This window comes from Dendrobates tinctorius, unplaced genomic scaffold, assembly GCF_039654945.1.
Source record: "Dendrobates tinctorius isolate UK_male_01 unplaced genomic scaffold, ASM3965494v1 ptg000015l, whole genome shotgun sequence".
Taxonomy (NCBI): domain Eukaryota; kingdom Metazoa; phylum Chordata; class Amphibia; order Anura; family Dendrobatidae; genus Dendrobates; species Dendrobates tinctorius.
Genome location: NW_027361683.1, coordinates 23766406 through 23780076, shown reverse-complemented (window position 1 = coordinate 23780076; position 13671 = coordinate 23766406). Strand labels below are relative to the sequence as shown.

Genomic DNA, 13671 nt, shown 5'->3' with positions numbered 1-13671 from the left:
GGTCTCAGGGAAGCACGGAGGGAGCCCCCTCCCTGCCGATGCTTCCCTAAACCCCTGGTACACTGCGATCGTGTTTGATTGCAGTGTGCCAGGAGTTAACGTGTCGGGGGCGGTCCGTGACCACCCCTGACACATAGTGTCGGGTGTCAGCTGTGATAATCAGCTGACTCCCGGCTGCGATCAGCGGCGCTCCCCCCGTAAGCGCCGCTGATCGCTATGACGTACCATCCCGTCCATGGGCATAGGGGCCTGGGTCCCATGGATGGGGATAGTACCTCAGATGTCAGGAAGGGGTTAATGATTTATGTCAGGGCCTGTTAGTGTGAGTGCACACAGTGCGGATTCACCTGCGGATTTTTCCGCGTGGATTTGCAGGTAAAACCGCAGGTAAAGTGACCTGCGGTTTTCCTGTGGATTTGCCAGCGGTTTTCCCCTGTGGTTTGACACCTGGACAATGGAACAGGTGTCAAACCGCTGCGGAATCCGCAGAAAGAATCAACATGCTGCCGATTTAAAACTGCAGCAAATCCGAGCTGAAAAATCTGCATCATGTGCACTGCGGTTTTGAAATCCCATTTACTAACATGGTACTGTACATTGCTTGCGGATTCGCAGCAGAATCCGCAGCGTATGCACATACCCTTAGCGTGAATTCACACACTGTGGATTTTGTTTGCGGAAAGTTCAGCAAATGTCCCCTTCCTTAGCGCCCCCAATTCACATAATTTCAACTGATTTTCAGTCGCAGAACTATCTGAACCAAAATCAGCAGCGTTGGAATTCACCCTTAGGCCGGAGTCACACAACTAGAATACGGCTGAGTGTTATGCGAGAAGTCATCGCTTAGCACTCGGCCCAGTGTTAATCCATGGGACAGCTCACATCAGTGTTTTTTCTCAGGTGTATTCGATGTGCATGTAAAATCGCAGCATGCTGTGATTGGCACCGAGATTCGGTCGAGACTCGCCAATGCAAGCCTATGGGTGCGAGAAAAAAAAAAATCGCACAGCACTCGGACCATGCGAGTGCTGTCTGATTTTTACACACCGATATCCTTTGAAAAGCCGGCAATTCATGTGCCGCATACAGTAATATACACATAGAGTACATAGATATATAGATGTCAGTGACACACACATATATATATATATAGTCGACACACAGCATATATATTACTTAGATATAAAAAAAGCTGGCAATTCAGCAGCCACATACTGTAAAATCACAGCAGGAACCGGACAGGATAGAATAGATGGATTATATACAGTAAGTACACATAGAATAGTCGGTGACAGATGTCAGTGACAAATACAATTAGTGCTGTACTATGCGTGTGCAGCTTAATGTTTATGTGCTTAATTAATAAAAGATTATTTTTCTGAAAAAAAAAGTTGAGTGGGCTCCTGCGTAATTTTCTTAGGCTACTTTCACACATCAGGTTTTCGGCGTCAGGCGCGATCCGGCGTCGTGCCGGAATGCCGGATCCGGCTAATGTTTTGTAAAACCTGATGTGCCGGATCCGGTTTTCTGCCGGATCCGTCTTGTTCTTGACAGACAAAACCGGATCCGTCTCATCCGGTTCATCCGTTTTTCTATCCGTTTTTCGACGGATTACGCCGGATCCGGTTTTTAAAATTGACCCTTGTGGCCTTCCGAACGGGATTGGCTACTGGAAAACTATATATAGCATGTTCCTACAGCCCTTCTTTGACAGGTTGTAGAGAAGAAAGTGCAGGTTGGAGAGAAGAGCAAGTTACTGGCGAAGATGGATGTTGTCATTGGAAATATTACCACTAGAATTCTGTGACGGTTTCAGTAATGAGGGACAATTTTGCACTATACTTTATGTCACCTCAAGGCAGAGTACACTGGCAGGATGACAGAGTGTGAAAGATTTGTGCCCTAACCAAACTTGTGTACCTTCTGGACCAACAGTATATACCTTTGCCAACCAAACTTGGCTATCTTGTCATGGTCTTACTATTTTTAGCTTTAGGCCACAGGTGTGTACCTGGTTGTGTTTTATGCAAAGTATTTCACCTTTTAACAAAAGTTGTGTACATTGTTAGGAAATCACCAACAATAAACACAACTTTTTAGGTGAAATACTTTGCTTCAAACACAACCAGGAACACAACTGTGGCAAAAAGCTAAAATTTACCCACAGTTATATACCTGGTTTTGAATACCTTTTTACCTTTGAAATACCCTGTATTTAACCTTTTTTTTAAACATAGTTCGCCGCAGAAAGAAATGACAGACAACCATTGTGAAACGATAATTTAACTTTTATTTAAATTTTTTTTTTTTTTTGTAAAATGTTTTTAAAGTGCAAAAAACTTTTTTAATAAAGGTTTTAAACCCAATGGGCATTTTTATTAAAAAACACACATTACAAATCTGTGTAGTGTGGGGTGGAAATACTGCTGGAGGGGCTGCGGGACACTTCGACACTGGGTGTGTGGAGAGAGGACTGGGATCGTGGTGGGGAAGGAACAGTTAGAGGTGAAGGTGTGGAAAAAGCTACAGAATGGGTGGACATGTGGGAGGCAGAAGAGGTGGTGGGCGGTGGAGTGGAGGGTTGGGCAGGGACTGTAGGAGCAGATGATGTTGATGGAAAGTTGTATGGGGAAGGAGTTTGGTACGGGGAAGGAGTTTGGTACGGGGCAGGTTGCTGGAAGTGGGGAGATGTCTGGTACTGGGGAGGTTGCTGGTACTGGTGAGGTTGCTGGTATGTAATAGGAGGGGGAGGATGGAAAGTGGCTGGAGGGGGTGCAGATGTAATAGGAGGGGGAGGATGGAAAGTGGCTGGAGGGGGTGCAGATGTAATAGGAGGGGGAGGATGGAAAGTGGCTGGAGGGGGTGCAGGTGGAGGAACTACAGTGGTGGGAGGTGGAGGTTGGGAGGTAACCTGCTGTAGAGCACCGTGGCACGAATGCATTACATGCATCTGCTGGGTAGGAGATAGTGTTGCCATGCGCTCCACAACAGACCTGAAAAAGGTGTGGTTTGGCGAAGATCTTGCTTCTGAATGCATGGTTTGCAGAAGTGTCTTCACCTCCAGAATGCTGGAGTTGATCTGCTGAAAGCCTGCGGAGATTTGCTCTGACAAGACTTTTAGACAGTTCTGGAAAGATGCATTCAGATGCAAGAACTCTTGCGCATAACTCTTTTCCTGACCCCTCTGCCGCTGCCGCCCAGTACCCGCAGGTGTACTAGAGGTGGCAGGGGCAGAAGGGTGGGGTAAAGGGAAAGCGATCTCCTCACCAGCAGCTTCATGTAATGTAGGCGACCACGATGCTCCTGTGCTGGTGGATGGGACAGATGGGTCGAATGTGTGGGAAGGCTGGGAAGGTGCAGATGTACCGGGGCGGTCGAAGTGTCCCTCGGTGCCGGTCTCCTCAGGGATCGCCTCAGAAGGGTCCAATCGTGCAGGCTCCCGAGTGCTGCTCACCGTGCTGTGGAATAAAGAGAAAAAAAAACAATTAAAATACTGACATGGTATGGCCCTGGCTGAAAAAAAAAAGTTACATCTAACATTTTTTTTCACATGTGGTGTGTAATATTTACCTTCTGGTGAGCATTGTTTCCCGGAGGAACGACAGGGCTTGTGCGTACTTGTACTTGCTCCTGCGTCCTCCAGATCCACTCGGGGCCCGCATCTCTTTATTGAACTCCTTCTTGAAACGATCCCTCACAGACCGCCACCGATTCACAATTCTGTTCCCTGAAACGAGAAAGGAGTGGTTAGTATACAACATCAGTGTTTCACAAACTCCAGTCCTCATGGTCCACAGGGGTCATGTTTTCAGGATTTCCATAGTAAATAGAAATCCTGAACACATGATCCGTGGGGACCACGAGGACTGGAGTTCGGGAAACACTGGTTTACATCAAGCAACCGGTACTGTATATACTTACGCTCTTTAATCTGGGCCCGAACATCGAGGTCCTCCCAGCGGCCCACAAGGAGCGAACAGATTTCCTCCCAGAGTCGTCGGGTAACGATAAGGTCAGCGTGGCGGCGGTCAGCCATATTCCAGAGCGGCTCCCTTTCTCTGACGAGATCGATGAGGTGGTCCACATCGAGTCCTCCATCCTCACCGTCAGAGTCGGGAGCACGCTGTGAAGGCTGTTAAAGAAAAAGACAAAAATAACATAATTAGCCTCCACAAAAGAAATGAAATAAAAAGTGCAAAAAAACAAAGCAAAAATATTTATACTTACACGCTGGTGACCGCCGCGTTGCTGTCGCCGACGACCCTGGGAGGCACTGCGAGGACCTCTTGGCCGAGCACCAGATTGGGAAGACTAGAGAAGAAAACAAAAAATGTTATGTCTTTGGATGTAGGCATTTGTTTGCTGTGTGTGGTCTGCAGAACATTGTTTTCTATGTGTTGTGTGTAGTGTGATGTTGTGTTTCTGCGTTTGATGCAAAAAACTTACCAATTGTGAGCCCACTCCAGGTGTCTGTCCACCCCTTCCTTCTTCTTCTGGGAGCTCCTCTTCATCTTGTGATTCCTGTTTTGAAATAAAAGGCAATGAATAGACATATATTACAGAGATGATGGATTTTGGAAATAAAAACTTACCGTCAAACGCTGACGATGCGAGGGAGGGCTCCCAGAAGAAGATGTGCTGTCCTGTTGATGGCCAGACTCCATGGCTGTGGGTATTGCTGCTGCTGTTGCTGCTGCCAGTGATGCCATTTCTGCTGCTGCTGCTGCTGCATCTCTTGGGCGGCTGTTGAATAAAGAGAAACAAAGGGCCAATGAATATCTTGATATTCCATGGCCCTAGTTTGGAGGAATGGGGGATTTGATAATTACCGTCTCTCATCTGCTGCTGGACTCCCCTCCTCAGCATGTTCCATTTGCTGTTCCATTTGCTGCTCCATTTGGGGTGGTGGTGGTGCTGATGGTGCTGCAGTGGTCTCCTGCCTTCTCCTGCTGCGCTTGGTTGCTTTCTTGGGTGGCATGTTGGGTGTGGCTGTGGGTCCCACTGTCTTGCTTTTATATATGTCTTGTGGGCAGAGCTACTGAGCATGCTCAGACCAAAAAAATCGGATCCGGCCACCGGATCCGGCTTTCGCCGGATCAGGCGCATTGCGGCGCTCATAGGCTTTCATTGTGTGAAAAAGCCGGACGCGCCGGATCCGGCGGGTCCGGCTTTTTCGCCGGAGACAAAAAACGTTACAGTAGCCGTTTTTTCCAGACGCCGGATCGCGACACATTGCCGGATCCGGCGAAAACCGGATGAAACGCATGGCCATCCGGCGCGATCCGGCGCAAATACAAGTCAATGGGGGGGAAACCGGATCCGGCATTGCATTTCGCCGGATCCGGTTTCTGTCAAAAGCGCCGGATCACGCCTGACGGTGAAAACCTGATGTGTGAAAGAGGCCTTAACCAGCAGAGGGAAAGTCGACGGCTGGGGGCCGATGTTTATAGCCTGGGAAGAGGGAAATATGGCGGAGCTTCCCAGGCTATTACTATCATCTCACAGGTGTGTACTTAGCTTTTACTGGCTATTAAAATGGGGGACCCTAAAAAAATGACTTAGGGTCCTTCTATAATTAATAACCAGCAAAACATCAGCTCTCAGCTGCCCAAGAAAAGGCGCATCTCTAAAGCCCCCGTCACACATAGCGACGCACCAGCGATCCCGACAACGATATGACCTTGTCAGGATCGCTGGTGTGTCGCTACATAATCGCTGGTGAGCTGCCAAGCAGGCAGATCTCACCAGCAATCAGGATCAGCGACGATGCGGGTAACAAGCGCGCACGTCGCTTAGTTACCCACTGTATACCTTAGATACCAACGCGCTGGGAGCTGGTATCCAAGGTAAACGCCGCGCGGCGCTTAGAAACCCGCTGTTTACCTTGGATACCAGCTGCCATCGCCAGCACGCTGGTATCTAAGGTACACAGCGGGTATCTAAGTGACGCACGCGCTTAGTTACCCACGGTTTACCTTGGATACCAGCTCGCTGATTGATGGTCTACCGCTGCCACATGCAGCGATGTGTGCTGGCCAGCGGGAGACCAACGATCAAAAAAATGTCCAGGGCATTCGAGCACGATCAGCGATACCCGGCGGGGGGGGGGGGGGGGTCGGTCGCTGATACATGTCACACACAGTTATATCGCTGGTGAGATCGCTGTTGCGTCACAAAACTTGTGACTCAGCAGCAATCTCGCTAGCGATCTCGCTGTGTGTGACGGGGTCTTAAGATGTGCCAATTCTGGCACTTAGCTCGCTCTTCCCACTTGCCCTGTAGCGGTGGCAAGTGGAGTGATAGTTGAGGGGGTTTGATGTCACCTTTGTATTAGGTGGCATCAAGCCCCGAGGCTAGTAATGGAGAGGCGTCAATAAGACACCCCCATTTCTAACCCCATAGTCATATCGAAAACACACCCGGAAAGAAATCCTTTAATTGAAAGAATGACACAGACTCCTTTAATAAATCCTAACTAAACCATACTTATGAAGGTCGATGCCATTGTCTTCTGCTCCGGGTGTCCAGTGCTGCTGCGGGTGTCCGGTGCTGCTGTGGGGGCTATGCCGACATTTTGTGAAAGGCCAGAGCCCCCCGCAGTTCCATGGTTTCCTATGCGGTGCTCTGGGAAAATGGCTGCTTAGGGCGGTGCATGTGCAGATGGAGATCTCGGCACCAAGATCTCAGGAGATGAGATCTCAGCGCTGCATCCGAACACCCATCCGCACGTCCGAACACCCCCTCATCCCAGCCTGCAGCAACACTCCACTCTTGCCTCCTCCAGCAGCGACCCTGGGACCCCGGTAAGCAATAAGACGCATGGATTATAAGAAGCACCACCATTTTATTAAAAAAAGGTTTTTTCCTATTTTTCTCCTCAAACTTTGGGGTGCGTCTTATAATCTGGAGCATCTTATAATCTGCAAAATACGGTATGTGTACATCTATTCTAACCTGTCTGTGATTTTACTGTATACAGCAGATGAATTGCCGGCACTTTTCATTTATATCTATCCATCATTATATTTATCTATGTATATGTGTGTGTATGTATATATATATATATATATATATATATATATATATATATATATATATGTATATGCGTGTGTTTTGAAGAATATTTCCTTTGAAGACAATGTGTAAATGATATAGAGAATTTCTCTATGTAAAAGTTCATGTTAAAATCGCATTGCAAGCAGATAGCAATCACACTGCATTCTGATGTAAATCGCAGCATGCTAGGTGTGAAAAATCGGATTGTACGCACATGACACTCACATGACACTTGGATTACACTCGTGCGACTCTCGGCAGTGAGAATCGGACCAATTTTTTATACCTTTAGTGTGACTCCAGCCTTAGTGATGTAAGCTTACTATTTGTATGTCATCTTAAAAGGCTTTTCCGATTTCTGAAACACCCTCTTCCCTGGTGTAGATTGTTTTCAAAAGAACAAAATCTGCTTTACTCACCTTCTATGGATCCAGCGCTGAGTCTCCACTGCTACCGCCTGGGTCTGTTATTGTCTGCAGCCAATCAGTGAGCTCGGGCTCACAGGACAAGCCTCTGAGCTCACTGATAGGCTGCAGTGCTGTTGACCTCACCACTGCACACAATAACAGTCTCTGGGGGCAGACTCAGTGCTGAACCCAGGGACGGTGAGAAAACAACAGTTTGTTTTCTTAAAATAAAGTGCAGCTAGGGGACAGGGATTTTCCGAAATTTGAAAGCACTTTTAACTATTAATGGGTCGTTGGCTGTTTTCCTCGCTGCAGCTGAATTGTGTACAAAATCAAACCCATATGCTGTGGTGGGTGAGGTTTAATCAACATTCAACTCCTGCAGTATGAAAACCCCTCCTTAGAGTTGTCTAATTATAATTATTACCTTACTTTACAAATTTTTTTTCATTATTATTGATATTATATGCACATTCCCACAGCTATAAAATGATGTGTTTTCATTACACATACATAAGTAAAAGCGAAACAACTCTGTGGGATCTGACATGTTACATCTAAATCATTTACACATTAACATATAATATATTCTGCTGGTTCTGGCCTGTAGATAATGCATAAAAAATGCCTTTTGGAGATGGTCTCTAATGTACAAACACAGCATGCCTTTAAAAAGTTCCAATTTCTCTTGTACATGTACTTGTAAAATATGTGTAAAGCTGTGTTCTAAAATTTCAAAAGTTAGCTCCTATTCAAAAGATAAAGGATAACTTTCCGATTGCTGTGGGTCCGACCACCATAGCCCCCACCTATTTTGAGAGAATGGGCTTTGCAGAGCTCTGGCTGAGTGGAGATGTGGTCGATCATGATCATTCATTCTATTCTCTATTCTTTCTCATAGTAGTACATAAGATCATCTGAGCTCTCCGCTTAGCAATCTCTGGCACACCCATTAAAGGGAATCTGTCATCTCTTTTTTTGACTATGAGCTGCCGGCACCAACATCAGGGGCTTATCTACAGCATTCTGTAATGCTGTAGATAAGCCCCCGATGTAACCTGAAAGATAAGAAAAATGAGTTGATTATACTCACCCCGGCGTCCGGTCTGGTCCAATGGGTGTCGCGGTCCGGTCTGGCGCCTCCCATCTTCATACGATGCCGTCCTCTTCTTTGCTGCCTGTCATGGCTCCGGCCGCGAACGTGACAAATATAACTGATCCGTGTATATGAAAGAATGAATGGGGCCATGTATGAGATTTTGAGTGCAAACCTCCTTCCATCAGCACGGGCATGAAATGTGGATGGGTCTTTCAGCATGATAATGATCCCAACCACACCGCCAGGGCAATGAAGGAGTGGCTTCGCAAGAAGCATATGAAGGTCCTGGAGTGGCCTAGCCAGTCTCCAGATCTCAACCCCGCAGAAAACCTTTGGAGGGATTTGAAAGTCCATGTTACCCAGTGACAGGCCCAAAACATCACTGCTCTAGAGGAGATCTGCATGGAGGAGTGGGCCAACATACCACCAACAGTGTGTGCCAACCTTATGAAGACTTACAGAAAACGTTTGACCTCTGTCATTGCCGACAAAAGATACTGTATATAACAAAATATTGAGATGAACTTTTGTTAATTTCCAAATACTTATTTTCCACCATAATTTGCAAAATAAATCTTGCCAAATCAGACAAGGTGATTTTCTGGATTTGTTTTCTCATTTTGACTCTCATAGTGGTCTACCTATGGTGTCAATTACAGGCCTCTCTCATCTTTTTAAGTGGGAGAACTTGCACAATTGGTGGCTGACTAAATAAATTTTTTCCTTACTGTATAAAGAAAAAATAAGTGCATACAGACCATGAGGGATCTCATGTGTGCTATGCATATAGCATGCAGTCATGGCCGAAAGGGTTAGCACCTTTGGAATTGCTCAAGAAAATGAAGTATTTCTCCCAGAAAATTATTGAAATTAAATGTTTTGTTATACATGTTTATTTTCTTTGTGTGTATTGGAACAACACAAAAAAACAGGAAAAAAGGCAAAGTGGACATAATTTCACACAAAACCCCCAAAATGTGCTGGAAAAAATTGTTGACACCCTCAACTTAAAATTTAGTTGCACACCTTTTGGAATAAATAACTGAAATCAATCGCTTCCTACTGTTTACTATATTTTGTGGTTTATAAGACGCACCAGATTATAAGACGCACCACAAATTTTGAGGAGAAAAATAGGAAGAAAACCTTTTTTAATAAAATGATGGTGCTTCCTATAATCAATGCAGCTTATTGTTTACCGGGGGGTGGTGACTGCAGTGAAGCGGGGTCCCAGGGTCGCCGCTGGCGGAGGTAGAAGTGGGGGCGATGCTGCGGACCCCAGACTGGGAGAAAGGGGTGTTTGGGTGTGCGACACTGGGGGTGTTTGGTGGTGCGGGGGCTCCGCTGACATTTTGTGAAAGCCAGGAGCCCCGCACTTCCATGGTTTACTATGCGGTGGACTCCGGGAAAATGGCTGCCGGGGGCGGCCCATGTGCAGATGGAGATCTTGATGCTGAGATCTCCATCTGCGCATGAGCCGCCCCCGGCAACCATTTTCTCGGAGTCCACCGCATAGTAAACCATGGAAGTGTGGGGGCTCCTGGCTTTCACAAAATGTCTGCGGAGCCCACGCACCACCGAACACCCGCAGCATCGCACATCCGAATATCCCCTCATTGCGGCCTGCAGAAATGCTCTGCTCTTGCCTCCTCCAGCAGCGACTCTGGGACCCTGCTCCACAGTGGCCAGTAAGGTATAGTCGCATTATTAGACACACACCCATTTTCCCCCCAAATTTGGGGGGAAAAAGTGTGTCTTATAATCCGAAAAATACGGTAACTATCAACAAGCTTCTTACACCTCTCAACTGGATTTTTAGACCAGTCTTCTTTTTCTTTTTTTTTTTAAATTCGTTTTTATTGAAAATACTATAATACAACATTATCACAAATGTACAACACAGGTCAAAGTAACATAAATGTGTAATTATGCAACCATTGCAATATACAGTTTTCTTTTCAAACTGCTCCAGGTCTGTCATATTTGAAGGGTGCATTCTCCCAACAACAATTTTAAGATCTCTATACAGGTGATCAATGGGATTTAAATCTGGAATCATTGCTGGTCACTTTGGAACTCTACAGTGCTTTGTTTCCCTCCATTTTTGATTGCTTCTTGATGTATTTTTGAGGTCATTATCCTGCTGGAAGACCCATGACCTAGGACGCAAATCCAACTTTCTAACACTGGACACTAGATTGCTAGCCAAAATCCTTTCGTAATCTTCATATTTCATGATGCCATGCACACAGTCAAGGCACCCAGTGCCAGAGGCAGCAAAACAACCCCAAAACATCTTTGAACTTCCACCATATTTGACTGTAGATACTGTGTTCTTTTCTTTGAAGACCTTATTTTGTTTTCGGTAAACAGTAGATTTATGCGCTTTAACATAAAGCTCTATCATGGTCTCATCTGTCCTCAATATGATTTCGTAGAAGGATTTTGTTCCAATACACACAAAGGAAATAATTGTGTGTATAAGAAAATGTGTAATTTCAATAATTTTCTGGGAGAAATACTTCATTTTCTGGAATAATTTCAAGGGTGCCAACACTTTCGACCATAACTGTTTATACAGTGGGGAAAATAAGTGTTTGATACACTGCCGATTTTGCAAGTTTTCCCACCTCCAAAGAATGAGGAGGTCTGTAATCTTTATTGTAGATACATTTCAAGTGTGAGTGACAGAATCTAAAAAAAAAAAAAAACAGAAAATCACATGTTATGATTTTTACATAATTAATTTGCATTTTATTGCATAAAATAAATATTTGATCAGCTGCCAACCAGCAAGAATTCTAGCTCTCACAGACCTGTTAGTTTTTCTTTAAGAAGCCCTCCTACTCTGTACTCATTATCTATATTATTTGCACCTGTTTGAACTCGTTACCTGCATAAAAGACACCTGTCCACACAATCACTCTCCAACCTCTCCACCATGGCCAAGACCAAAGAGCTGTCTAAGGACTCCAGGGAAAAAACTGTAGACCTGCACATGACTGGGATCGGCTACAGGACAATAGGCAAGAAGCTTGATGAGAAGGCAACAACTGTTGGTGCAATTATTAGAAAATGGAAGAAACACAAGATGACTGTCAGTCTTCCTCAGTCTTGGGTTTCATGCAAGTTCTTGCCTTGTGGGGTAAAGATGATTCTGAGAACATGAAGAGAGCAGGGACCACAGTCTAAAACATTACAGTTAGTAATACACTACGCTGTTATTGATGACTAAATTCCTGCAGAGCACACAAGGTCCACCTGTTGACGCCATCACATGTCCAGGCCTGTTTGAAGTTCTGCAATGACCATCTGGATGATCCAGAGGAGGCATGAGAAAAGGTCCTGTGGTCAGATGAGACCAAAATAGAACTTGTTGGTATCAACTGCATCTGACTTGTTTGATGGAAGAAAAAGGAGGAGTACAACCCCAAGAACACCATCCCAACCATGAAGCTTGGTGGAGAGAACATCATATTTTGCGAATGCTTTTTTTGCAAAGGGGACAGGACAACTGCACCGTATTGAAGGGAGGATGAATGAGGTAATGTATCGCAAGATTTTGGCCACCAACCTCCTTCCCTCAGTAAGAGCAATGATGATGGGTTGTGGTTGGGTCTCCCAGCATGACAATAACCTGAAAGACACAGCCAGGTTAACTAAGGAGTGACTCCGTAAGAAGCATTTCAAGGTCCTGGAGTGGCCTAGCCAGTCTCCAGACCCATTAGAAAATCTTTGGAGGGAGCTGAAACTCAATGTTGCCCAGCAACAGCCCCAAAACCTGAAAGATCCGAAGAAGATCTATATGGAAGAGTGGGACAAAATCCCTACTGCAGTGTGTGCAACTTGGTCAAGAACTACAGGAAACATCTAACCTCTGTAACTGCAAACAAAGGTTTCTGTACCAAATATTATGTTTTGTTTTTCTATTGCATCAAATACTTCTTTCATGCAATAAAATGCAAGTTAATTATATATTAAAATCATACAATGTGATTTTCTGTATTTTGTTAAGATTCTGTCTCTCACAGTTGAAGTGTACCTAAGATAAAAAAAATGCAGACCTCTCTATTCTTTGTGTTTGGGAAAACGTAAAAAAATCGGCAGTGTATCAAATACTTATTTCCCACACTGTACATATAGTATGCATTTACACATAAGAATTATTTTTTAAATGTAAACGATAATAAAGGCGGATCGCAATAGTATTTACCACATGTAAATAAGCAAAACAATCAAAAATACTAACTTGATGCCATAATTTGAGCCCTTGCTTCAAAGGGGAGATTGTGGCCATAGACAGGGACTGAATACCATAGGATCCACTGGTCAGGGACAGTACTCGGTTGCAAAGTCTATTTCGATTGGGTTAATTCGGGAGTAAACGATTAGACTTTGTTTTATTGCTATGCGCTGTGCACTATTACTGATGGGTGGCCCTTATAATTATTTCCACTTATGGGCCTAAGGAATCCTAGTCTGGAAATAACTGCACACAGTTATGCTCAGTGACCGCCAAAACCTTTAAAAATTAGTACAACTGAATTAATTAACCATTCTGTTCCTGCAGGGATGCTCTGGATGCTCTCTACAAACATCTTGCTCGTATAGAAGCCGACATCAAGTGTAAGGAAAATTCTCTTTCTCTCGATAAGAAGTGTGTAGATAGTCGTCGAAAGCTCACCCTTCCTGCGGGGCAGTATGTTGCAACAGTGGACACCTTCAACCGCACCACCAACCGCCATCTCTCCCCACTGAAGAGTCATCAGCTAGAGCTGGCCTGAGCTGATTTGCATAAATTAGTTATTTCTGTCTTCTCTTGTGTTGGTCTACATGCAGAACAGACTGCTAATGATTGAGGTGGAATTAAACCATTCAAATAACAAAGTCTCATTAGACATTTTATTTCCGCTTTCATCTATTAATACCTGAAGCGCCACTTTTGTAATGGATCCAACAGATCCCTTTGACTTCTAATAGGCCATGCCAGGTTTCTGTTTCTTTTCTACTAGATAATAGTAATGCAAACTATGCTATTTAGAACATTAAAGTGTTATTTCCATAATATCAGTCATAGCTCAGTGACTTCAAATCCTAAAATTAATAAAC

The 13671-nt window shown here is 44.8% G+C and overlaps 1 protein-coding gene across 2 annotated transcripts in view; it reads left to right on the top strand.

Annotated features, from left to right (window-relative positions):
• The window catches only part of TEKT2 (tektin 2), a 93431-nt gene extending 79982 nt beyond the window's left edge, over positions 1-13449 (top strand). For both annotated transcript variants that reach the window (XM_073562892.1, XM_073562888.1), the window contains exon 10: positions 13133-13449. In XM_073562892.1, coding sequence (XP_073418993.1) covers positions 13133-13346 — 214 coding nt within the window. In that variant the 3' untranslated portion in view covers positions 13347-13449. The remainder of the gene's footprint in view (positions 1-13132) is intronic.
• Positions 13450-13671: the final 222 nt, after the last annotated feature.